This window comes from Scyliorhinus torazame, chromosome 16 (assembly GCF_047496885.1).
Source record: "Scyliorhinus torazame isolate Kashiwa2021f chromosome 16, sScyTor2.1, whole genome shotgun sequence".
Lineage (NCBI taxonomy): Eukaryota > Metazoa > Chordata > Chondrichthyes > Carcharhiniformes > Scyliorhinidae > Scyliorhinus > Scyliorhinus torazame.
Window position 1 is genome coordinate 43,133,294 of NC_092722.1, and position 27,128 is coordinate 43,160,421.

General features: G+C 49.5%; 1 protein-coding gene across 1 annotated transcript in view; it reads right to left on the reverse strand.

The window, feature by feature from the left end:
- igsf21a (immunoglobin superfamily, member 21a) overlaps nt 1-27,128 on the reverse strand; it is a 422,140-nt gene that overhangs the window by 288,328 nt on the left and 106,684 nt on the right. The window contains exon 3 of the mRNA XM_072478415.1: nt 2,513-2,634. Coding sequence (XP_072334516.1) covers nt 2,513-2,634 — 122 coding nt within the window. The remainder of the gene's footprint in view (nt 1-2,512; nt 2,635-27,128) is intronic.

The window sequence follows — 27,128 nt, forward strand, 5'->3', positions numbered from 1 at the left end:
AGCCGCTGGCAATTGCTCTGAGGGCCTCAAAGGGCTGGAAGGGGTTGGTCCGGGGGGAGGGGCGGGTGGAGCACAAGTGTCTCGCTGTATGCGGATGACCTACTGCTGTATGTCTCAGACCCAATGGAGGGGATGGAAGAAATTATGGGAATTTTTGGGGAATTTGGCTGGTTTTCGGGGTATAAGCTCAATATGGGGAAGAGCGAGATGTTTGTGGTCCATGCAAGTGGTCAGGAAAGGCTACTGGGGGAACTGACATTCAGAGTGGTAGGGGACAGTTTCAGGTACCTGGGTATTCAAGTGGGAGGGATTGGGACAGGCTACATAAACTGAACTTGGCCTGGCTGGTGGAGCAGATGAAGGAGGATTTCCGGAGGAGATGGGATGCGCTCCCGTTGTCTCTGGCGGGCAGAGTTCAATCGGTAAAAGTGACAGTCCTTCCGAGATTCCTATTCGTTTTCCAATGCCTCCCCATCTTCATCCCGCGGTCCTTTTTTAAGCGGATCAATAAAATTATTGTGGGCTTTGTGTGGGGGGGGGGGGGCAAGTCCCCGCGTGTGAAGAGGGCAATGCTCGAGCGGAGTCGGGGGGATGGTGGGCTGGCGCTGCCGAATGTCCGCAATTATTACTGGGCGGCGAATATAGCCATGGTGAGGAGGTGGCTGGTGGGGGGTGAGCCGGCGTGGGTGCGCATGGAGGCGACTTCTTGTAAGGGCACCAGTCTGGGGCGTTGGTAACAGTGCCTCTGCCGCTCCCGCTGGCGCAATACTCCACCAGTCCAGTGGTGGTGGCGGCCCTGAGAGTCTGGGGGCAGTGGAGGAGACATGTGGGAGCAGAGGGGGCGTCGGTATGGTTCCCAATCTGCGATAATCACCCGGTTTGCCCCGGGGTGGATGGACGGGGGGTTCCGAATTTGGCGGAGAGCGGGGATTGAGAGAATGAGGGAGACTTGTTTATAGATGGAAGCTTCCCGAGTATAATGGCGCTGGAGGAGAGGTTTGCATTGGCGGGGGGAAATTAATTTCGATATCTGCAGGTGCGGGACTTTCTGCGGAGGCAGGGACCAACCTTCCCACTCCTCCCACTGAGGGGGATTCAGGACAGAGTGGTCTCTAGAGGATGGATAGGAGAGGGAAGCGTCTCAGACATATATAAAGAGCTTATGGGTTTGGAGGAGACGCAGACCGAGGAGCTGAAGCAAAAGTGGGAGGAGGAGCTGGGGGGGGGGAGAGATAGGGCCTTTGGGCGGGAGCGTTGGGCAGGGTCAACGCGACCCTACATGTGCCAGGCTCAGCCTGATCCAATTTAAGGTCGTTCACCGGGCTCACACGACAGTGGCCCGGATGAGCAGATTCTTTGGGGTGGAGGACAGGTGTGCGAAGTGTGCGGGGGGGGGGGGGGGGGGGGGGGGGGGGGGGCAGCGAACCATGTCCACATGTTCTGGGCATGTCCAAAGCGGAGGGGATTTTGGCAGGGGTTTGCCGACGTCATGTCCAAGGTATTAAATACAAGGGTGGCATTGAGTCCAGAGGTGGCGATTTTTGGGGTATCGCAGGATCCGGGAATCCAGGAGGAGAAAGAGGCAGATGTTCTGGCCTTTGTTTCCCTGGTAACCCGGAGGCGGATATTACTAGCATGGAGGGACTCAAAGCCCCCAAAATCGGAGACCTGGCTTTCGGACATGGCCGGCTTCCTCTGCCTGGAAAAAATTAAGTTCGCCATGAGAGGGTCACTGTTAGGGTTCGCCCGGAGGTGGCAAGCATTCATCGACTTCCTTGTCAGAATTAATTGTCAGCAGAAGGGGGGGGGGGGGGGCGCGTGGGGGGGAGTGGGGGGGAGTGGGTTAGGTTGGCGTAGTTTAGGGGGGGTAAGCAATGTTAGGAGCTGTGGGAGAGGGAGGCGGTATTTGCACCCTGTTTATATTTTCCTTGTTATGTACATTGTTGATTTTGTTGCTGCTACATTGCCAAAGAAATACCTCAATAAAATGTTTATTTAAAGAAAAGAAAAGCAAAGTGGGGGGGGAGGCATCATCTCGTCAAATTTGGAGAATAACTGAGGCAACAATTGAACCATGGAGGAGGGAAGCAGATGATTTTAAAATCCAGGAGCAATCAGCCAGCTGAAGATCAGAGGTGAAGGGGAGCTGGGCCACCAGAGGTTCCCATATTCATAGAATCCTTAGAATCCCTACAGTGCAGAAGGAGGCCATTCGACCCATTTGGTCTGCACCGACCCTTCGAAAGAGCACACTACCCTCTCACCCACCTTATCCGCGTAACCCCACCTAACCTGCACATCCCTGGACACTAAGGAGAAATTTGGCATGGCCAATCCACCTAACCTGCACATCTTTGGACTGTGGGTTGAAGCTGGTGCACCCGGAGGAAACCCTATGGGAATTGTTTTTATAAAGGTAATAGTGTTTTCTCATCTGCTCAGCTACCAGCAAAATGCCTCGTGTGAATTGGACAGCGTCCCAGCTACTGTGAACAAATAAAACTCCACTTACCGCACAGTGGACTGATAGACCAAATCCTCCCTCTTCTGATATTCATCAATGTGAGTGTAATTTGTAGAGAACAGGGCATCATATGTGAATATTTTCTGTTTGATGGTCCCTCCATCTGTCACCTGGTATCAAGGAACAATACATCACAGTCAACGACGAGTGAGTGAAAATTAAAAAGTCCTTTTTATCACAGCACACAGCACCTGAGGCAGCCTGCATTCCCCAGTGAAGCATCGCAAAGTAAAGGAAAAGTCAGAATATTACACTTGACACATGAGAATGTTTCCGTTTCCCAAGTGAATCCTTCCATTGTGCTTAGAATGTGAAAGCAGGAATGCAGAGCTTCACATAAGGAAGAGGCCGTAGCCTAGTTCTACTGGGCTGCCTCTTTGCAAAAGTAGATACCAATCATTAACACATACCTTACAGCGGGGACGCAGAGGGAGAGATGGGGAAGATGGAAGGGCAGATTATCAGTTTTTGGCACTGCGGGAGACGAACTGCGTGTTTGCTGTCACCACTTTGACACAATCACATAGAAGGAGGCCATCCGGTCCATCGAGTCTGCACCGGTCCTTGGAAAGAGCTCTCTATTTAAGCCCACACCTCCACCCTATCCCCATAACCCAGTAATCCCACCTAACCTTTTTTGGACACTAAGGGCAATTTAGCATGGCCAATCAACCTAACCTGCACATCTTTACACTGTGGGAGGAAACCAGTGCACCCGGGGGGAACCCACGCAGGCATGGGGAAAATGTGCAGACGCCGCACAGACAGTGACCGAAGCTGGATTTGAAGCGGGGCCCTGGAGCTGTGAAGCAACAGTGCTATCCACTGTGCACTGTTGGATTTTAGTCAGGTTGACCAACCGATCCCATGGCCGGCAAGCTCTTGGTTCATATTGAATCTGCACGGGCAGCCCAACAAAAGAGACCAAGGGCTAAAAGGTATGTGGCTTAATCCTTATAAAGACTGGAGCGAAGATTTAAAGGGTTTGGACCAGTTAAAGTTGGCATGGGAAGGGGAAAAACTTGTTTTGGCCTTTTGAAGACTGCAAATATTTTAAACGTATTTCCAACATTTCCAAAGATAGGGGCAAAAAAAGAAGGGAAGATAAAGTACGTGTGGAGAAGGGAAATGGAATTCATGGGCAAGTGATGAGTGTCACTTTAGAGAGATGGCTATTAGATTACATTATCCACATGTCGTGGGAAATGATATGGAAGATGGCACACCTTAAAACTACCCAGGGAGAAACCTCAAAGGTACATGTCACAAAATGTTGGCCCTCACATCCACTGCTTCTCATGACAAGTTCCAACATAACTTTGCAGCTCTTTCAATGATCACGCAACTCCATATCCCTTCTGACCTTGGCCTGTTGCAGTCTTCCAATGAAGCTCAATGTACACTCAAAGTACAATCTTCAACTGGCTACCTTACAGCCTTCTGGGCATATTGAGTCCAATAATTTTAGATGTAACCTCTGCCAAAGACACGCTGGGGTACGCCAAAGATGAACCTCTTGGAGGTTCCCAGGTAAGGGTTTACCTGTCAATGGTATAGAAGGGCTAATATCCTGGGTACAACTGTGCTGAACCAGGAACCACCCAACACAGCGATTTAAATCGTTAAACTTTGGATGGTTCTCCTGTTTAGCACTAATAGTTACTCTGAAAGAGTAAGAAATAAAAGCAGCTACAACTTCAGCCTGGGACACCCACTTCCCCACACATTATGGAGCCCCGAGGGGAGTTCCTCACTCCCTCACCCCCACAAAGCACCCCTCCATGGTATTCCCTAGCCCCCAACCTCCAATCCGCATGGGATGTCCCCCATCACCGTCGACCTGATCCCTGACCCCCTGACCCAATGTGGCGGGACCCACGACCCAACCAGACTACCCCCGACCCAACCCCCACTACCCACCCCCCCAGCCCTGTATCCAACCCCCACTATAAAAGCTATTAACTGACTATTAACTGGGGAGAAGGGCAGCTCAGACTCTCCCCCACCGCCCACACACCTCCCCTGCCTCCAAAGCCTTTCTCTGCCAGTCTTTATTCGCAGCATCAACAAGGAGGCAAAGGGAGCAAGACCAAAGTAAATACTATGACCTGATAATACACATTACATTGTAAGGCAACCCCTGAGAACTGAGGCAAAGAAGCTGGCAACTCGGGCACTCGAAACATAAACATCTTGCACAGGTTGTGGGAGCTACCAAGTTGGAAATAACAAACTAGGTGGGCAGAGTGTTGGTGTGGATATGATGTGGAGGGATCTTGAATATCCTGGCTACCTATTTCTTAACACAGCACCGCTCATATGGGCACACCTCTGTCACTGGATAGTGTGATCCTTTAACGTACATCTCCCAAATCTCTACAGGCACAGCAAAGTGTGCTCGCTTTGACTCACTGGTAGTGCAGCACTCCTGTTAGAGGTGCTTTTTTTTTTCTTTATTCGTTTATGGGATGTGGGCATTTAAGAGTCAACCATCTGCTGTGTCTGGAGTCACATGTAGGCCAGACCAGGTAAGGATGACATATTTTCTTCCATGAAGGGCATTAATGAACCAGGTGGGTTTTTATAACAATTGACAATGGTTTCATGGCCATCATTAGACTTTTAATTCCAGATTTTAAAAATTGAATTCAAATTCCACCATCTGCACTGGTGGGTTTCGAACGCAGGACCCCAGAGCATTACCCTGGGTTTCTGGATTATTAGTCCAGCGACAATAACACTATGCCACTGCCTCTCCTATGCAGAATAAGACACCCAACCTCCCCAGGAAACCATGTTGGTGTGGAGCCAGCATGACTTATGAGTGGATCCGACATAGAATCACAGAATCTCTACAGTGCAGAAGGAGGCCATTTGGCCCATGTCGTAAATGCTCCACACCAACTACCCACCCAGATTAGCTAGCAGCCCCATCAGTGGCAGCTAGTGGGACTGCAGGTAACGAGGGCAATCAAGGCCCATGACTCCCCGGGGCAGGGAAGTCTCGGGTCTTGGGCCCACAGGATTTGTGTAGGTTAGGAGAGAGCTGGGGCGGGATGGGGGTGGGGGTTTTGACAGAAGAACAGCCACCCAACGATTGGCCATGGGGACCCCCCGAAGTGCGACACCTTCCCCCTGTCCTTCTCACCCTTTAAACATTTTTGTTTAAAGGACATGCTTGCAGCTCCTGCCAAATGTTTAATGGCATGGACAGTGTATTATCAGGGCTAATAGACTAATTAACCGTTAATTATTCATTTCAATATCAAGGAAGATTGCGGATTTCAGCGCCTGTCTACCAAACCCCCCCCCCCCCGGTATATGCAGGAGACCTTTGGGAGGTGGGGGGAGCAGGGTGGTGGTGGGATGGGCGCCCATTCCAATTTACACCCCCCCCCCAGGAATCCTGCTCACCGGAGGCACATCAAATTCAGCCCGCTATCTTTCAGAGGGGATGTTAAAATGAGGCCTTGTCTGGCCTCGTGTGTAAAAGACCCTGGGCGAAATTCTTCCCCAACGGCGGGATGTCCGCCGACTGGCACCAAAGACGGCGCCAATCAGACGGGCATCGCGCCGGCCCAAAGCTGCGGAATGCTCCGCATCTTTGGCGGCCTAGCCCCAACATTGAGGGGCTAGGCCGACGCCGGAGGGATTTCCGCCCCGCCAGCTGGCGGAAATGGCGTTTGTTGCCCCGTCAGCTGGCGCGGAAATGCGGCGCATGCGCGGGAGCGTCAGCGGCCGCTGTCAGTTTCCCGCACATGCGCAGTGGGGAGAGTCTCTTCCGCCTCCGCCATGGTGGAGGCCGTGGCGGAGGCGGAAGGGAAAGAGTGCCCCCACGGCACAGGCCCGCCCGCGGATCGGTGGGCCCCGATCGCGGGCCAGGCCACCGTGGGGGCACCCCCCGGGGTCAGATCGCCCCGCGCCCCCCCCCCAGGACCCCGGAGCCTGCCCACGCCGCCTGGTCCCGCCAGTAAATACCAGGTTTGATTTACGTCGGCGGGACAGGCAATTCCTGGGCGGGACTTCGGCCCATCCGGGCCGGAGAATCCAGCGGGGGGTCCCGCCAACCGGCGCGGCCCGATTCCCGCCCCCGCCCAATCTCCGGTACCGGAGACTTCGGCGGGGGCGGGATTCACGGCGGCCAACGGCCATTCTCCGACCCGGCGGGGGGGTCGGAGAATGACGCCCCCTGTCAGACCAGTCCCTGAAATGCAGTGGTATTCTCCCCATGTCTCAGCCAACATTCATCCCTCAACCTGTAAAGCCAATAATCTGGGAGTTTATCTCAACGTTGGAACATTGCTTTGTGCAAATAGGCTGCTTTAATTCTCCACTTGGCAACAGCGATCGCAGAGTACCTATTGGATGTGATGCACTTTTGAAAAGGCTCTATATAAATGCAACTTTTCTCATTGACAATGCTGTTTTAAATATGTAATAGCACAGATGGAGTAGGATAAAGTGAGTCAACATTAGCATGAGTGCCACACAGCTCTTAAATCTTGTCTCCTTGTCAGTCAAACCCACACAGTGCCACACAAACATATTGTTGTGCTAGTTCAAGTTGCAATATCCTGAATCTCACTCACCACGGCTTACAAAAGCTTGAGGAGGTAGCTTCAGGTGAGTCATAGCTTGAAGTGCCTCAGTTACAGTCAATCTTCTGGTGAACTAGTAAACATTATCCACCCAGTTTGCTTTTCTTGCAAACATCATGTCGAAAAACAGTTCTCTAAATTGTTTTCATATGAATTACAGTTTTTCCACAAATATTCCAAAATAAAACAAAGACAGTCATAAAAATGGACCACAAAGTTGGAAGAAAGGCGGCATGGTGGTCCAATGGTTAGCACTGCTCTCTCACAACGCCAGGGACCCGGGTTCGATTCCGACCTGCACGTTCTTCCTGTGTCTGCGTGGATTTCCTTTGAGTGCTCCGGCGTCCTCCCACAACCAAAGATGCACAGGTTTGGTGGACTGCCCATGCTAAATTGCCACTGGGTGGGGTTATGTGGTAGGTAGGGTGCTCTTTTAGAGGGTCGGTGCAGACTCAATGGCCCAAATAACCTCCTTCTGCACTGTAGGGATTCCAGGATTCTATGACTTAAACTGAAATTGTTTTGTCCTTTGAAGAACTCCATTACTTATGAAGCATCCCTTACCGTAGGCAGGTTAACAGAGCAGATAATGCAGTCATGCAAGTTCAACTCCATTTAATTAAATTAGAATATTTAATAAAGCTCTCACTATTTGGGTGAAAACAGATTAGCCCAGCCGATGCTGCTGGGAACGTTGTGATCAATTGTTCTATCTGGCTAGATGAATGTACACCTGGATTGCCAATTCCCATCTTGTGTGCCAGATCCACAAAATATACTCTGGAGGCATTTCCGGATTTCATGGCTTCTTTGTATTTGTGCCTTGTGTTCATTCCGCCTGCTCACCCCTGAAGGCACTGACTTTCACTGGGACTCAGCTGTCTGCCAGTACCCGATCTAGTGGCTGTTCTTCCTGCACAAAATTTTTTAAAAATTAATTCATGGGTTGTGAGCATTGCTGGCTGGGTCAGCATAATCCTAATTGCCCTTGAACTGAGTTCATTTCGGAGGGCAGTTACGAGTCAACCACATTGCTGTGGGTCTGGAGTCCCATGTAGGCCAGACCAGGTAAGGACGGCAGATTTCCTTCCCTCAAGGGCATTAGTGAATCAGGTGGGTTTTTTACAACAATTGTCAATGGTTTCATGGACATCGCTAGGCTTTTAATTCTAGATTGTTAAATTACGCAATGAGTGTGGGTGCTGAGAGAGATCTTGCACCCACTCCACCCCCAAATTGTGCTCACCGATGTTTGAACCTGGCACCTTGACTGAACTCAGTTAACTCAACAGAGATTGGAGTCCCTTCCCTTGTAGACAATTCCCTCACAGCCTGGCTTTAGCCAAGAGATATGATTTAGCACTGCAGGGACAGAGCTTGGGCTAACAGGACTGTATCAGGAATTTAGGTGCTAAGATCAGCACAGCACTATAGAATCCCTCCCATGCAAAAGGAGGCCATTCAGCCCATTGAGTTTGCACCATACCTCTGAAAGTGTACCCTATCTAGGCCAACTCTCCCCCCCTATCCCACAACCCTGTAACCCCATCTAACCTTTGGACACTAATGGGCAATTTAGCATGGCCAATCCACCCAACCTGCACATATTTTGACTGTGGGAGGAAGCCGGAGCACCCGGAGAAAACTCACACAGACAAGGGAAGAACACGCAAACTCCATACAGTCAACCAAGGCCAGAATCAAACCCGGTCCCTGGCACTATGAGGCAGGAGTGCTAACTGCTGTGCCACCGTGCCACCTCAACTTGCTCTTTCCAACCCCCACTTTGGTTTCCTAACCATCACGGAATTCTCATTGCATTTTCCCAGTCACATGGAATTCTGTGTTGGGAACAATGATTCAGAAAATCTACCTCGTAAATTAATTGCACAATGTCAACAATTCAAGACTTTTTTCCGCAGAATTACTGCTCCTACACCAATCTCCATTTTGCCTGCCGTCCCTGCCAACTGCTTTTCAAAAAAAAACATTTAGAGTACCCAATTCTCTTTTTCCAATTAAGGGACAATTTAGCGTGGTCAACCCACCTACCCTGCATATTTTTGTGTTTGTGGGGGTGAGACCCACACAGACATGAGGAGAATGTGCAAGCTCCTCACGGACAGTGACCCGGGGCTGGGATCGAAACCGGCTCTTCAGCGCTGTGAGGCAGCAGTGCTAACCACTGCGCCACCGTGCCGCCCGCCAACTGCTTTGTGTATTTGCTTCCCCAGCAAGACAACACCCCCATTCAGGCGACAATCACAGACAACTTCCTATATTTTCTGTCCTGATGACCCTTCAATTCTCCCCCAGAGAGATGGTTATAATTACATCGAGTGTCTCCAATGCCAAGTTATAGTTTTAATATCTCTTGATAAGAATCCCCTTAATTCTCCTTGAATATATTCGCTGCTCATGAGATCTGTTGCCTCTTTTGAACTGCTCTACATATTGTATTGTTGCTGTTTAAGATGCTGATTCAACTCCACTTGGAGGATCGCTTGTAAACCCTAGTTACCATATCAAAGGGAGGGGATTATTGCTCACGCGGGGGGAACAGTCGGGTCATAAATCCGTCCTTGACAGCATTGTGGATGTATCTTCACCACATGGACTGCAAGAAGGCTTCACCTTCTCAAGGGCAGATTAAGGACTGGTAATAAATGCTGGCCTCGCATCCCACTCATGAGTACAAAAACCAACAACAGCTCGTCTTAACAATGCATTTACATAGCGACTTCAATGGAGAAAATACTCGAGGGTAAATCATGGGGTCACAATGTAAACTTTAGAAGAAGTGAGCAATGGTTTGTCAGAAACACCTTTGTGGAGGATTTTTAAAGGTAGAAAGAGGAGTGAGGGGTTCAGAGAGAGGGAACACAAGGAAGCAGGACAGAGGCGGCGGAAGTGTCTGCGAAGATGTGAAGAGGATGGTAATGCGCAAAAATGCCAAGTTTGGAGCACAACGATCGGCAGGGGGTAGAAGGCCCTGGGCTGTTGTAGAGATAGACTGATGGTGAAGCCATGGTACGATTTGAAGGTGAGCAGAACGATTTCAAATTTGGGGCTTTGGGGAAGAGTGGACCGATGCAGGAACCGGCGGGATGGGTAAGCTGGACTTCACAAGGGGAAGACTTTGAGCAGGTAAATATTGAACAAATTAAGAGATTATGGTGGTGGGGAACCTCAGTCCTCTGGAAATTAGAGAAATCAAGTTTAGGAGATGATAAGCAGGTGGTCATGGATTTTAGGAGTTGTTGCAGTGAGACTCGAAAGGAGACGGGTGATGTTGAGAGGCTGGCAGTAAGCAGCAAGGGGTTGGAAGCTTGAAGTTCACCTCCAAGTAGAACAAAGGCTGAGGACCCCATGCACTCTAGTTTGGCCTCAACTGCTTTTGTGGGCAAAGTTGGATGCAGGGGAAGGGGAGTTTAGGGGGAATGGATTCGGTGTCAACAACACCAGGCTCGATTTAACAGAAATGAAACAGAATCCCATGTTGAGTGCATTTAGCTGTCAGCCCCGAGAACAACCCCGCTATTCAACGGAATTCTGCTTCATTTTGGGGCTTCAGTGGGGAACGCCTTAGGAGACCCCCCCCCCCCCTACCACCCAAGTGCCAGTATGCCTGGGGCCAAGAAATCACAGGGGTTAGATCCCGGGCCTTGGGTATCTCCGGTGAGAGCATATTCAAGTGAACTTGACTGCACACTTGAATATGCAAATTTATTTTGTTAGGTCTCGCGACGCATGATGGGGCTGGTAAATCTCGCGAGAGGCCTCTTGCAAGATTTGCATTCTTTGCCGCATACTGGGTGTCGTGTTAAGCACAGTAAGATAACACTGGATGCAGCATCACCTGAGAGATACTCCACACCTTGAAGTCAGTTCAATATGTTTTATTGAACTCGTCACACAGTTAGCTCAATCCTCTGTGAGGTCGACTCTCTGCTAACCTAGTGTGATGAATCTGTCTGACTGAACCAGACTAGCTCTTAGCCACGTGCTGGAGGAGTTATATGATATGTACACCCTGACTCACACTGTAGATGTCACCAGTGGAAAGAGGCGGAGTGTGAGTGCCTCTTGCCTTTTATAGTGGGAAAGCACCCCCAAGTGTTCTGCCTGCTGACTGGTTATGCCCTGTCCTCTGTATTCATTAGCTGCCTGTTTGTATCTCATTATGTACATGTCTGCACATCATGACATCTCCCCTTTTGAAATGTTTTTCTATGGCCTATGTGAAAGTATTTACATGTGTAGGCTGAAAAACTAGCTTATTTACATACAGTAGCAGAGGAGAACATACGGACATGTAAAAACAGGTGTCTAAGGTGCGAAAACAGAACATAGCAAACAAAGCAAGTGTTCATAAGTCCAGTCTCTGGGGCTTGCGTCTGATCCTGGTCGACCGCCGGAGAGGTGGTGGTGGGGACGACGGCGCCTTGATAGGCGGGATTGAAGCCTGGCTGGTGGCCTCGTGGTTCGAGATATCAGGAGGTGGCACAATAATGGATGGAAACACTGAAGAGTGTGGTTGCGGGTGGGCAACTGTGCATAGTGCCCGTCTGTTTCGCCGCACAACAGAGCCATCAGCCATACGCACAACATACGATCGGGGAGCAGCCTGTCGAACAACAACAGCTGGAGCTGACCAGCCACCATCAGGTAGCTTGATTCGAACAGCATCCACCGGGGATAGCACAGGCAAATGGGTGGCATGAGCACCATAGCCCTGCTTTTGCCGGTCCCTGAGTTTCTGCACCTTCTGCAGAACCGGGAGGTGATCCAGATCAGGCAAGTGTATGGCTGGAAGAGTCGTCCGTAGGTCCCTGTTCATCAGGGGTTGAGCCGGTGACATGCCGGTAGACAGAGGGGTTGCCCTGTACGCAAGCAGCGCTAGGTTGACGTCAGAAGCAGAATCCGCGGCCTTGCAGATGAACTGCTTCACTATGTGCACCCCTTTCTCAACCTTCCCGTTGGACTGCCGGTAATGTGGGCTGGAGGTAACGTGGTTAAACTGATATGACTGGGCAAATCTTGACCACTCTTGGCTGCTGAAGCAAGGACTGTTGTCACTCATGACAGTGAGTGGAATACCATGCCTGGAGAACGTCTCCTTACAGGCCTTGATGACGGTCTTGGATGTGAGGTCCGAGAGCTTCACAACTTCTGGGTAGTTAGAAAAATAATCAATGATTAACACATAATCACAACCATTGGTGTGAAAGAGGTCGATGCCCACCTTGGACCATGGGGAGGTCACGAGTTTGTGCTGCTGAAGCGTCTCCTTGCCCTGTGCTGGCTGGAAGCATTGACAGGTCGGACAGTTGAGGACCATATTTGAGATGTCCTGACTAATCCCAGGCCAGTAGACAGCTAGCCTGGCTCTGTGCCTGCACTTCTCGACACCCAGATGTCCCTCATGGATTTGCCGGAGCACCAAACTCTGGAGACTGAGTGGAATGAGGATACCATCAACTACTGTCTTTCACATTGAAGAATTGAGGGCACTGCCCTTTTTGCCAGCCATTGGCGAGGTGGCGCATGACACGCTGCAGACGAGGGTCTTTGGCTGTCTCGGCGCGAATGCGAATCACCTTTTCATCCGACGCTGGGAGGTTGCTGGCCCACAGCTGCACCTGTGATTCAATCTGTTGGATGAATGCCGGCAGTTCACTGGGCAAGGTTATGGAGCGGGACAAGGCATCCCCAATAATGAGCTCCTTGCCAGGCGTGTACACGAGTTCAAAGTCATACCTCCGGAGTCTGAGGAAGATGCGCTGCAGCCGGGGCGTCATGTCATTCAGGTCCTTGTGGATAATGAGGACCAGAGGCCTGTGGTCCGTCTCGATGGTGAACGACGGCAGGCCGTAGACATAATCGTGGAGCTTGGTAATTCCAGTGAGAAGGCCAAGGCATTCCTTTTCAATTTGGGCGTACCGCTGCTCGGTGGGTGTCATCGCCCGTGATGCGTAGGCAACCGGTGCCCAGGATGAGGTGTCATCGCGCTGGAGCAACACCACGCCGATGTCATCCTGGCTCGCATCTGTCCAGATTTTTGTTTCCCTGTTAGGGTCATAAAATGCCAATACAGGTGCAGTGGTGAGCTTGGCTTTCAGTTCCAACCACTCTGCTTGATGAGCTGCCTGCCACTCAAAGACAGAGGACTTTTTTACCAGGTGCCTGAGGGCCGTGGTGTGTGAGGTTTGGGATAAACTTGCCCAAGAAGTTTACCATGCCTAAAAAGCGCAGCACCGCCTTCTTGTCTTCAGGGGCCTTCATGGCTTCGATGGCCCTGACTTTGTCTGCGTCCGGGCGCACACCCTGCTGAGATATCTGGTCACCTAAAAACTTAAGTGTCGACATGCCAAAGCACCACTTTGCCCTGTTCAGCTTGAGGCCATTGGCATGGACACGGCGGAATAGCTGCTGGAGACGAGAGATGTGCTCTTCGGGGGTCGTGGACCATATGATAACGTCGTCCACATACACACGAACCCCTTCAATGCCCTCCATCATCTGCTCCATGATTCTATGGAATATCTCCGAGGCCGAGACAATGCCAAACGGCATACAATTGTTGCATGCCTGTGCGCCGAGCAGCGAGGCCCTGTCTGGCTTGACGATCTCAAACCGTAGCCTTGCGCGATTGCTCTTGTTGGAGACGAGCAGATGGCAGGATCCCAGTGCTGTGATGGCATTGCCGTTATAGTCCAGGAGCTGGCAGGGGACTCAAGGCAGTCGTCCTCTGGGTCCGTTGTACTGCCAGGATCAGAATCCTGTAAACCTTGCTGTACACTCCGAACGCGTCTGCGTTGGAATTGGGAGCGCTGGCCCTTTACTGGCGGTGCAGACCTGCACACGGCTGCATAGTGTCCAGGCTTTCCGCAATTTAAACATCGCCTGCCTCTTGCAGGGCAGAGTTTCTTTAAGTGGGCGGTGCCGCAGTTCGGGCACATCATGATGTCATTATGCTCCATGCATCGTCGCAAATGCGCAGTGCGGTCGGCAGACGTTCGAACCTGCACAGTGTGGCGATCGAGCACTTCGTTATCCCAGTCACATCGCGCATGCGTGGGGCTCCGGGAAGAGCACGCAAAATGGCCGCTTTCATCAATGCTGAGGCGCTGCATCCGGGCAATGGCCTGCACACTCTCTGCCTCGTGGGAGGCAGGTTTCTCCTTTTCAGCCGATTTATATTGGGAATACCGGTTTTTGGTGTGCCCATGCACTGTACATGTTTCAATCGCGACTGGCAGGGTCATATTCTTGATTTTTAAGAGCTGCTCTCTCAGAGGATCAGAGTAAATTCCGAAAACGATTTGGTCTCTGATCATGGAGTCAGCAATATCACCAAAGTTGCAGGACAGCGCTAGTAGACGGAGATTAGTTAGGAAGGAGTTGAAAGATTCATCTTTACCTTGGAGGCGTTGTTTGAACATATAGTGCTAAGATTTCATTGGTGTCCACTTCACAATGACTATCAAACTTGTCCAGGACGGTCTGAAACTTTGTCTTGTCCTGGCCTTCGGTGAAGTTCAGCGAGTTGAAGAGTTGGATGGCTTGATCCCCCGCAGTTGAGAGGAGCAGCGCGATCTTTCTTGTATCAGATGCACCCTCAAGGTCTGAGGCTTCGATGTACAGCAGAAACCTTTGCTTGAAAGTCCGCCAGTTGACACTGAGATTGCCGGAGGTATTCAACTGCTGAGGAGCCTGGATCTTCTCCATGGTGCGGGGATACATTTGCTGGTCGTCACGGAACAGATTGAGGTAAATCATCTGGGGATTGCAGTCTCCTGGTATCATGTCGTGATAAGCACAGGAAGATAACACGGGCTGCAACTGGATGCAGCTTTACCTGAGAGATACTACGCACCTTGAAGTTAGTTCAATATGTTTTATTGAACTTGTCACACAGTTAGCTCAATCCTCTGTGAGTTTGACTCTCTGCTAACCTAGAGTGATTAATCTGTCTGACTAAACCAGGCTAGCTCTTAGCCACGTGCTGTAGGAGTTATATGACATGCGCACCCTGACTCACACTGTAGATGTCCCCAGTGGAAAGAGGCGGAGTGTGAGTGCCTTGTGCCTTTTATAGTGAGATACCACCCCCAAGTGCCTGCTGATTGGTTATGTCCTGTTCTCTGTATTCATTAGCTGCCTGTTTGTATCTCATTATGTGCATGTCTGCATATCATGACACTGGGTCGGGCGCGCTTTGATCGGGTGTGGATGTGTCAAAATGATGGCCGCAGTTTTCCCTTGGTTGTTAGGATCAAGGAGCGACGAAATTGGTACATGCCAGCAAATTGGAGCTGATTCTTCTCTGCTCCTTGTCATCTTTTCACTGAAATTCTGGAAATGATCATTCGAACTCTCTTCGGAGACACGTTTCCTCTCACTGTCACTTTTACTTGGCTTGACGTGAAAAGCCTTGGCAATATTTCTTCCAAGCCAATTGAAAGTGACAATGCGAGCGAGGTGAAAAACCAGCTGGCGGTTAATGTGCGATGAGCCGGTTTTGCACTGGTTGGCTGATTCCACCCCGGGCGCACTTTACCAATTTACAGGAGCTTGGTTTCTTTCTGATGAAAAAGGAAGAGGTTTCTGAGGTAACTCAATTCAAGTTCAAGACTACAAAGATAATTGACAAACTTCATTCAGATCAATTGCTCACTGTAGCAATGGTATCAACCATCAGGGGACGTGAGTGTCAAATAACAGTGTTAGGTGTGAGGGGCGATGTTGAAGGAATATTTTCACAGAAAGGGTAATGGAGTTGTGCAGTCACTTATGAAGGAAGGACATTGAAGATGACAGTATAAATAGGTTCAGGAAGCAATAAGACTTTTTTTTTCTGCTGAAATGATTAAGGAATCTGATTAAAGTGAGATTAATCTATTAAGAAAAGGACAGGGCCTGTTCAGTCAAATGTTCCAAAATGAAAGCTTGGGATTTAATTGCTCAGCGAGATATGGACTCGTTAAAACGTTGATGGTAGATTCCTGTGCATGTTACTTTAATCCCCCAAGGCTCCTTTAATCCCACGGAGGATGTGCAGCTGGAGACACCGTTTATCTCAGCTCAGCAGGGAATTCTGCTCAAAAGCATCAGGTAAGGAGGTGTGTTTGGAACTAATGGTACATAGGCATGAGCTCATTCATTTCCTTTCTGTTATACTCTCTTATGACTAAGAACATAGAACATACAGTGCAGAAGGAGGCCATTCGGCCCATCGAGTCTGCACCGACCCACTTAAGCCCCCACTTCCACCCTATCCCGGTAACCCAATACTCCTCCTAACCGTTTTGGACACTAAGGGCAATTTATCATGGCCAATCCACCGAACCTGCACGTCTTTGGACTGTAGGAGGAAACCGGAGCACCCGGAGGAAACCCACGCAGACACGGGGAGAACGTGCAGACTCCTCACAGACAGTGACCCAGCAGTGAATTGAACCTGGGACCCTGGTGCTGTGAGGCCACAGTGCTAGCCACTTATGCTACCGTGCTGCCCTACTTAACTACTAGGGGAACTTCCACAATGCGTCAGCTTGCAGCAGCCCCTTCATTACCCAGTTCGACTAGCATGTTCTGAAACCCATTTTTATTGAACTGGCCTCTCCCCTCATGTGGAGCAGCATCAGTGACTGAGCCGGCGTTAACACTGGATAAACCAGGCAAAACAAGTTCGTACCCACTTCCATCATCAGCTTTCACAGAGAGTCATCCGGACTCGAAACGTTCGCTCCCTTCTCTCTCCACAGATGCTGTTAGACCTGCTGTGATTGTCCAGTACTTTCTGTTTTTGTTTCAGATTCCAGCATCCGCAGGAATTTGCTTTTATCCATCATCAAGGGTCATTAGTGACTGCTAAATAAGGAGGGTATGCACAGAATGAGGAGGTCTATGTGGCCGTGAGATACACACAAACTGGCTCAACCTCTTGGGTATAGGGCGGCACAGTAGAACATGGCCGGCACGGTAGCACAGTGCTTAGCATCCAGAGTTGCGGGCAGTACTGAGAAACGTCATCAAATAACAGTACTCATGAACTAACGGTGAACCTTTTTCTAATGGAATCAAGGAGCCCAATGACAGGCCTATACCCATTGGAGCTTAGAAGAACGGGAGGTGATCTTATTGAAGCATACGCAACATTGAGGAGACTGGATGCTGGGAGGATGTTTCCTCTTGTCAGGGAGGCTGGAACTAGGGAACACAATTTAAGGATAAGAGGTCCTCCTTTTAAAACAAAGATGAGAAGATATTTTTTACTCTCAGGATCATTGGTCTGTAGAATTGTCTTCACCAGAAAGCGTTGGAAGCTGGGCCATTGAACATTCAAACGTGGGACCACAACCAACAGCCATGAACTTGTCGAAAGGTGGAGGAGTCTCGAAGGGCCGAATGGCCTACCTCTGTTCCTAAGTCCTGTGCTCCTATTTTTGACACATTTCCCTCTTTGTGCCAAGGTATGCAGAGGACCCCTGAACCCACGGTGAATGGAAGCTGCTCACTACACGCTGTTCCTGAACTAATGACTCAATAATTTCTCTTTCTGCTTTAATTGGAAATCCCAATGGTAATAATTTTCCGTTTGGTAGGAGTCGGAGAATGGGTAAGGAATGCAGCGGACGCCCAATTCTCCACTCTCTCTGGCAGTGGTGACGGGGCGATCTCGGGTCGGATAATCCAGGCCAGTGGCTGATCCTGTACCTCAACTTCTCCTTCAAACCCTTCCTATCCAAAAATCTGGAGTGCCATGTTGTGTGGCACTGAACTACACAGACCAGAAAGGAAGTTCTGATCCTTGGCCTATGCTGAGTTGTTTGACCTCATTTGGCTTGGCAGTGTGGATGGTATACAATTAGCCGAAGCAACTGTGCATTAGATGGGGTGCTGTGGGTCAGGAATTCAGCAGAGGCTCTTGTTCCTGATCATTATTTAATCCCTCCTTCTAGGAGTGCATACATGAAATCAGACTTGGCTGTAATGCCTGCACATCGGAATAGCATGCCCAGAAGTTCTGAATCGCACATGAAAAATGAGCACAGCCTTCGCGGAACCCATGCCGTTTTCTTCCAGCTCGAGAAAGGACGAGAACAAATGGAACAAAAATAATGTAGCAGATTAATGGCCTGAGCTGTCACATAAACAAATACAAATATATTAATTGTTCAACTAACAGAATCAGTCAGTTTAATGCCTCATTAATCTCCAGTGTCCAACTAATCTAACCATAATACTCTGCTGTTTAATGTGAAGCTGCTTCAAACTGTTGAATTATTGTAAATGCAAAGGAGCATTTGTCTAAATAAATTATTATATGCATTTCGTTAAGTATTGACTCAAGAGCCTCTCTATTTCTCTATGGACGCTGAGTACACATACAAGCCAGAGTGTTCCCCTGATCCTGATATTATCGCAGTGCTTGCAGGAAGCCTGTCCTATGTCAAGTCATGAATGAGTCACAGTGCTGCTCCAACTGATCACTCGGATCCACTTTGCTTCTTTACCCATTGCGCCGGCCAAATGTTCAGGCTAAACCACACTCTGGAAAGTCTTGGTAACCTGTTCGACCCAGGATTTCAAACCTAAATTCTGATTCATTATCAAGACCACTTGCTTCAACGCCAGCGGTACGGCCCACCTTAGTTCTTCAGTCATTGAAATCCACGACCATGCTTTTGTCACGCCCCACCCCCGCAGACTTAAAGAGCTGTATTCTCAGATGGACATTGGGATTCTGATGTCAGGTCCATTATGGGCATCTTGGGGCCAGCCCTGTTGTCAATGTGCCCACCAGCACAGCCTTAACGAAAACTGTGCTCACTTCTCATGTGCAACCCTTAACTTGTGAGTGATCTGTTGGTGGAAGCTCTGATTCATTCATGATTTGATGTAGGACAGACATCCTGAGGTCCATGGAACAATCCGTAAGTAGGCCTCCTATCGGCCCACATCCGTCCTTAAGGACTCCCAACTATGTCAGACCAGCAGCCCCTAAGCGGGATTTTAATTGGACTCTTTGGCTGCCCATCCCCCTCGCCCCCGGAGCGGGCAACTGAAGTTCCCAGTCTGCCTCAGGGAAAATCCCTTGGAAGTGGGAATGTTTCAGGGAGCCTTCCCGACTTGGCTCCCCACCCCCCCCCCCCCCCCGCATTTTCCTGGCCCAACCATCTTCAACTTCATCTCCACAGGACAGGGAAAATTCATCCCAATTTCTTGAAAGTCCTTTGTCTTTGTCTCCCATTTTTTTCTATTCGTATTCCTTGAATGCTTTGCCATTTCCCAAATATCGTGCCCGCCTTTCCTGCAGCTCCTTGTTTGAAATTCCCCAGTCAAATATCTGTTGCTGTCCTAGCACTGAAATAGTCCTGTTTAAAGACACCAATGGCATCCTTGCATGACTGGGGTGCACTAACCTTTCCTTATGCTCCTCAGCTTCTCTTTAGATACGGTTGAGCACATTATCTTCCTCCAATGCCACACCTCCTGTTCAGTGGGGTCCCCGTCCCCTAGACTCGTAACCATTCAATCGTAGGTGGAGAAGCTCCAACACCGCATCCTGTCTCCCTCCTCTGCACCACTTCCCCTGGAGACCCCCATGGATCTACCCTTCTCCCATTCCACTTCTTCATCCATGTATTCCCTCACAGCAATATCAGCAACATCAAGATCGGCTTTCACACCTATGTTGACATTACCTAGTTTATATGTCGTGACCCCCCCCCCCCCCCCACACACACACACACACACCAACACCATCCCACCTTACTGTCCCCAGAGCTGCAGGTCTAGCAACTTGGCCTGCAATTTCCTCCAGTTAAATATCGGAAGGGTGCCACTACAAATCCCATACCAGGTTCAAACCTTACCATGACATCTGGTCGAATTTAAAGTCAGTTTATAAATCTGGAATTATAAAGCAAGTCTCATTAATGGTGAACATGACAACTATCGCCGATTGTCCAATTTGGTTCACTATTGTCCTTTAGGGAAGGAAATCTGCCATCCTTACCTGGTCTGGCCTATATGTGAATCCAGCCCACAGCAATGTGGTTGACTCTTTACTGCTCTGTGAAATGGCCGAGCAAAACCACTCAGTTCAACAGCAATTAGGGTTGGGCAACAAATAGTGGCCATGAAAAAAGGATTCCGGTGGTGCTTCCGGCGGAGGCCATGATGGGGTGGCGCCCCGATCTCTTCCTGCACTGCGAGTGGTGCTTGTTTGTGGTGGAAATTGGACTAAATTCAGCCTCAGTGGGGCATTCCTTACCGAGGTCCAAAATGAAGCAGAGTCCTGTTTAATAGCGGGGTTATTCTTGGCGCTACCAGCACTGGGAAACACACAGCTAAACACGCTCGACACAAGACTCTGCTTCATTTCTATTATATCGCTCTGACAATTGCCTTTCTCACTCAGGCATGCCAAGGATGATGATGGCATTGTCCCTCCACCCAGGCTCTGCATAGACTCAACAGAATCAAAGGTTGAAATCTTTATACCATTCACATGTATTTGGCCTGAGAGACTGGCTGATTGAGGCTACCGTAATTACCCTAAGAGCCTTTGTTTTCCTGTTCACTCATTTTTCATTTAGTTAGACTGTCAACGAAACCTGCTCGGGTGGAGCTGGAGAGGCAACTGACGTGACACGGTATGCCGCAAGCGTGTGCCTGTAGCTGGTACAGCTGCTCATACCTGTGTGGAGGCCATTGACAAGCTTCTCACGCACGCAGATGAGAGTAATTGACGAGGCTTGTCATCCACCTGTAAGCTGGTAATTGACAACGCCAGGAAATTGTTTCTGCAATATGTTTACGGTTGTTTCTCTACTAACAGCAGCGATTAATTTATGTGGTAATATCATTAAACGAATAATAGTGAACGGGAGCACATTGCTCAAGATGCTAATTAGCCATGGAGTAAGGACAAGCAAATGCATTCAGAAGGAGAAAAGCTAATATTTGAAATGAAAAGTGAAATGAAAATCGCTTATTGTCACAAGAAGGCTTCAAATTAAGTTACTGCGAAAAGCCCCTCGTCGCCACATTCCGGCGCCTGTTCGGGGAGGCTGATACGGGAATGAACCGTGCTGCTGGCCTGCCTTGGTCTGCTTTCAAAGCCAGCGATTTAGCCCTGTGCTAACAATGGGACGATCAAGCCTGATTCCACCATCAAGCACATTATGGTTGTACTTTATCCTGTCCTCACCTATTATTTACTTGTAAAGGATACAGCTGAGAGCAAGATCGCTGGCTGATTCCACCCTGCACTCTCTGCAACCCCCCATTCCCAAACCCACCTGCCCCATCTATACCAGCTTTAGTACGCAGTGCCTTAGTCTGAGGGGACTGTGGTCAACGATAGGACGTTTCCCACCTTTCTGGGGTCAGCATGCCAACCAGAGACCTAACTGATCAGCTGAGTATCTTTTAGAACCATAGAATTCCTGCAGTGCAGAAAGAGGCCATTCGGCCCATCAAGTCTGCACCGAGCCTCTGAAAGAGCACACTACTTATGTTCACTTCCCCACCCTATCCTCGGAACACCACCTGACCTCAACAACAAGGGGCAATTTATCATGGCCAATCCACCTAAACTGCATATCTTTAGACTGTGGATGGAAAGCGGAGTACTCGGAGGAAACCCACGCAGGCACGGGGAAAACATGCAAACTCCAACACACAGTCACCCAAGATGGGAATCGAACGCTGAGACAGCAGTGCTAGCCACTGTGCCACCGTGCTGCCTTCTTGCGGGTTGGGTCCCACTGTGTCAGACCCACTATCTGGCACTAATTCCGTGTGTCTCAGTGGGTATCACTCTCACCTCCGAGTCCGAGGATTTCAAGGTTCACGCCAGGATGCAAGAACAAAAGTCAAGGCTGGCGCTCCAGTGCTGCACTGAGGGAGCTCTGCACTGTCAGTGAAATCAAACTGAGGCACTCTCTGTTCTCCAAGGTGAACACAAAAGACTCGGTGGTGGAGAAGAGGAAGGGAATTATCCCCGGTGTCCTGCCCAATATTTGTCTACCATTCAACATCACAAAACATCAGGACCGGAATTTTCTGGACGTTGGGAAGTCTGTTCCTGCCCACGGGTTTCCCGGCTGGAGAATGCAGACCCACATTCTCCAGCCGCCGGCCCCCGCGGCAGGTTTTCCCACCTTCCGGTCCCACCTCGGTCAATGGCAGTTCGCATTCCTTGCCCATCCCACCATCGGGTCATCCGCAGCGATGGTCGACTTTGGTGGGACCAGAAGGCTCCGCCAGCGGGAAGGGGTCGAGAATTGTTGTTTGTGGGACATTCTGTATCTACACTCCAAAAGTACATCAGTGGCTCTAATGCACTTTGGGATGTCCTGTGTTCACGTAAAAAGCGCTATATAAATGTAAATCTTTTGCACCTTTTACTAAGACCTCAAGAGCTGTTACACAAGGAGGACCGAGGCTACATTCATTCTTTGTGAGAGATGAATTTTAAGGTGACTTAATATAAACTTCTAAAAGTACAATGGCAACTAGGAGTCCAGTAAATTGTAACATTGCAGTAATTGGCCATTATACTGAAGATGCAACGTCAAAATGTAACCCCCACCATGGCAACTAGTGGAATTTAAATTCAATCAAAGCATCTGGAAATGTAAGCGAGTCTCAGTAATGGTGACGATGAAAGTATCATCGATTGTCGTACAAACTCATCTGCTTCACTAATGTTCCTTTAGGGAAGGAAATCTGCCATCCCTATCTGGTCGGGCCTACATGTGACTCCAGACCCACAGCAATGTGTCTGACTCTTAACTGTCTTTGAAATTGCCGAGCAAGCCACTCAGTTCAAAGGCAATCAGGGATGAGCAACAAATGTTGGCCTTGCCATCCGCGCAACCCCATCCCATGAACTAATAAAAAAATCTAAGGCCCATACATTTTCTGGGAGGTCAGGGGAACCATTGGAGGCCAGAACATGGGGTGGAATTTATTGCTCCCATGAAGCGAGTTTGGAGGTTCGTTATCGGGCGTAAGATTACCGGGCCCCTGCTGCCTTCCTGCCTCCGCTCAATTGCGTAACTATTGCTCAGTTAAGGGCCTTGTTCTTCTGTCGCTGGTATTCAGCAGGCAGGTAGGGGTGCTGTCATGCCGGGAGCCCGAAAAGCAAAAGAATGTCAGGTTTACCTGTAGACTCCGAGGGGAGACCCTCATTCAAATACACTCAGTGTCTGATCAAAGGAATTGGCTTTTGCAAAGGTAGATGGTTGGGGTGGGGTGTGCTAAGGGGGAGACCGCTGGTGGCATGGATGGCTCCAATGGTACATCCCATTGACAAGCGGCAGGGAGAGAGAATCCCACCACCAGTGAACGGTGTGCCGCTGAGAAACATGTGGTTGGGGGAACCAGGGAATCCAGCCCCTACTTGAGATATAAGAACCATGAGCAAGCTCCTCATCTGAAACTCTCATGTTGGAGTCTCAAGAATCCCACAGAGAGTTGAGGTAGGGGGGAACACAAGTGATGGATGTACATTCTCAGTGACACATGGTCATGCTGACTTACCAATGCATTGTCTTTCGTCCTGATTTTCAGGTGGGAGAGGGGGATCGTGCCAAATGTTGCACCATTGGGGAAACCAGTAACCCCAATAAATCAGGTGGCCCTGTCCTGCTTTGGTTTTGCTGCACTGCCAAAGGATCTGGAATACCACAGTTCTCCTTTCAACTGTGTCAGTCACAGAATGAGTACTTACACTGTGATGAATGTTAGAAATTGTCATATTTTATATATTTTTGCAGTAATGTTATTAAAACCTGTGTTAAGATGCATGCAAACAGTACGTCTGCTGAAGCTGTGAGTAAGGGATCATAAAAGTGAGATAATCATTGATTTTGCAGGTGAAGGGTTCTGCTAATACGTTTGAGAATCATTTGATTATTAATGGCTCGTTAGCTAATAGAATGTTGTTTATATTTACAGGACAACTGAGATCTAGATAATTCAAGAGGGGTATGGTGTTTAGTCCTGGTTAAGCAGGTCATGGGTCACCTTGTGGGAGCTGACAGAAAAATACCTTATGATGTAATTAAGGGGAGGAGCCAGGTCTGTCTGAAAAGTTACTTATCATAGAATCAAATAATTTACAGTGCAGGAGGCCATTCAGCCTATTGTATCTGCACCGGTCCTTAGAAAGAGCACCCTAATTAAGCCTATGCTTCCACCCCATTCCCGTAACCGCACCTAACCTTTTGGACACAAGGGGGCAATTTAGCATGGCCAATCCACCTAACCTGCACATCTTTGGACTGTGGGAGGAAACCGGAGTACCCAGAGGAAACCTACACAGACACGGGGAGAAAGTGCAAACTCCACACAGACAGTAACCTGAGGCTGGAATTGAACCCAGGACCCTGGAGCTTTGAGGCAGCAGTGCTAACCACTGTGCCACCGTGCCGCTCTTCTCAGAGATTCTTAGGTTCTTCTTGGGATTTTAATCTGAACAGAGGTATTTCAGTTTTGATCCTGAAAGGTTCTCTCTCCAAAGACTCTGCACAGAGAAAAGCAAATAGAAATCTGGTTGTTAAATGTATTCATGGGTGGTAATTGGGCTATATTGGTTTGCTTAATTGGACTACAGAGGCAGGTTTGCAAAGTAAGCAAAGGTTTCTCCTTTTACTTAAGAACTGTTAACTGTAAAGCAATTCCTCTCTTGTCAATGTGGTTAAATTAAAGTTTGTTATAACATAAAATATACCGATGGGTCGTGTTATCACTTCTGTGGTGCAGTAACGTTTCCTCATAATTTTACAAATTGAAAATAGTTGGGTTCTCCTCTGGGATCCTAACAACACACTTCTTAACTCTGATGCTATGTTACAGAGATCCATGTGGCTACCTGAATGGCCAAAAGATCCAGCATTCTCATCACCATCTCTACAGGTAGCTGTAGTTAGGTGGCTGTGGCTGCAGATCCTTATGCAAGTACTTCCACATCCCCTCTTATGCCTCACCGATAAAGTGTACCTGGCCAAGACACCCCCCCCCCCGGTGGTCCCCAGACCATGGATTCATTCTGGTAGAATCCACCTTCCCTAAATACTACCTCTCTCCTTTTTCCTTCATTCATTCCTCCTCCTCTCGGTGGAAATATCGAGCGGGTCAGTGAATCCCCGGGGGGACACCAGCTGCCGTATTCTCCTCTGCCGTTTTTCGGGTGGGGCAGAATTCACGCAATGCCGGTCAGGGACCGTTGGCAGCGGCCCCTCCCCCGGCAATTCTCCGGGCCCCGATGGGCCGAGTGGCCGTCCGTTTTTGGCCAGTCCCGCCGGCGTGGGTTACGTATGGTCCCATACAGCGGGACCTGGCAGGTACGTTGGCGAGGGCGGTCCTCGGGGGGTCGCGGGGGGATCCGACCCCTGGGGGGGGGGCCACGGTGGCCTGGCCCGCGATCGGGGCCCACCGATCTGCGGGTGTGCCTGTTCCATGGGGGCACTTCTTCCTTCCGCGCTAGCCCCTGTAGGACTCCGCCATGGCTGGCGCGGAGAAGAGAACCCCCACGGCCGGTCTGCGCATGTGCGGAACCAGGCCGGCGGTTCCGCGCATGCGCGAGATCACGTCGGCCCTTCGGCGCATGCGCGAACTCGCACCGTCCCTTCGTCGACAGCTGGAGCGGCACCAACCTCTCCACCGTCCACCTAGCCCCTGAAAGTGCGGAGAATTAGTCCCCAGAAGGGAGAATCCCAGCCAACATGTCCTAACTGCTCCTGAGGAGTCCTCATTGTGGGGATGTCCATATTTCCCAGTGGTCTCACCTTCCCTGAAGCAACTGCAAGCAAGATGAACCGAGTGGGGGCAGAAACCCATTCCCTGCTGCAGTAATATTCAAACATTCAACAGCCTTTAGGCTCCAAAGCACTTCACTTCCACCTGTCTCAGCTGCACCAGGCAACAACTACATCCCATATTTCTTCATTCTAACTTATCCCAGCACTCTTTGAGCATAAAGCCAGGAAATTCAGAGTTGCAAAGCCACTGGGCCTCACTTACACATGAAAATTAGGTGGCAGGTGAGTTGGCCGGCCTTTAGAAACTTTGAGGTGAAGGTGGAGGGTTGGTGGAGATGGATTGTGTTGGGCAGAACAGTGGAAACAGTTTCTGCCTCAGCTTAAGTGTACTGAAAAACAAGTCTTAAAAATGTTTTTAAAAACACGGAAAACAGCATGTAGTGTGGAAACAGAAATGCTGAAAATAGGTAATGGATGAGATGGCATCTGCAGTTGAAAATTGAGGTAACATTTCTGGAAAATGACCTTCCATCAGAAGCGGAAAAGTGCAACAGGTCCCAAGCGTAGGCTGGATGGTCATGTGGACACTTGGATGGCACAGGTATGTGGCGATTTATGGCAATTGTCCCTTTAAGGGCAACACAGCAGAAGATGGCCACCTCTCTTGAGGGACCAAGTGGGACCAAGAGTGGGAAATCACCCCGGGGGGTGGAACCCTCTCTTAGGTAGAAGACATCTAGAATACTTGTCGAACACATGTAGGAACTGGTGCAGCCATGGGGCTGCTGGTCCCTGCAATTCTCTTTTCGTACTGCTAAAGAAATCCGAAACCGTGCATCATTACATTTGGCGACGAGGATAAAATTACGATGATACTGCCTCTGGCCCAACACCTGCCAGTATCCTGTTTTAATCAAAGTCTGAAGAAAAAAGTACTCACCCGAATGCCCTTCATTGGGCAAATAGACGAATATGAGATGTTGAGACACTGTCCGACTCTGAGGGGACCAGAATTGGACGGTGGAATCGGAAGTTTAGAAATGTGTAGACAAAATAAATCTCAGAAGGCGGAGCTGTGATTTAAAAAGGAAAAAGAGAGCACAGAAAGCAATGCTTGAGTGGAAAGGAAAGAATGCCCGAAGTAGCTGCAGCGAGTTCTCCAAAATGAAGAGGCTGAGACTGACAGGGTTCCAATTGGAGCACCGCCTGCAGGGGGTGGGG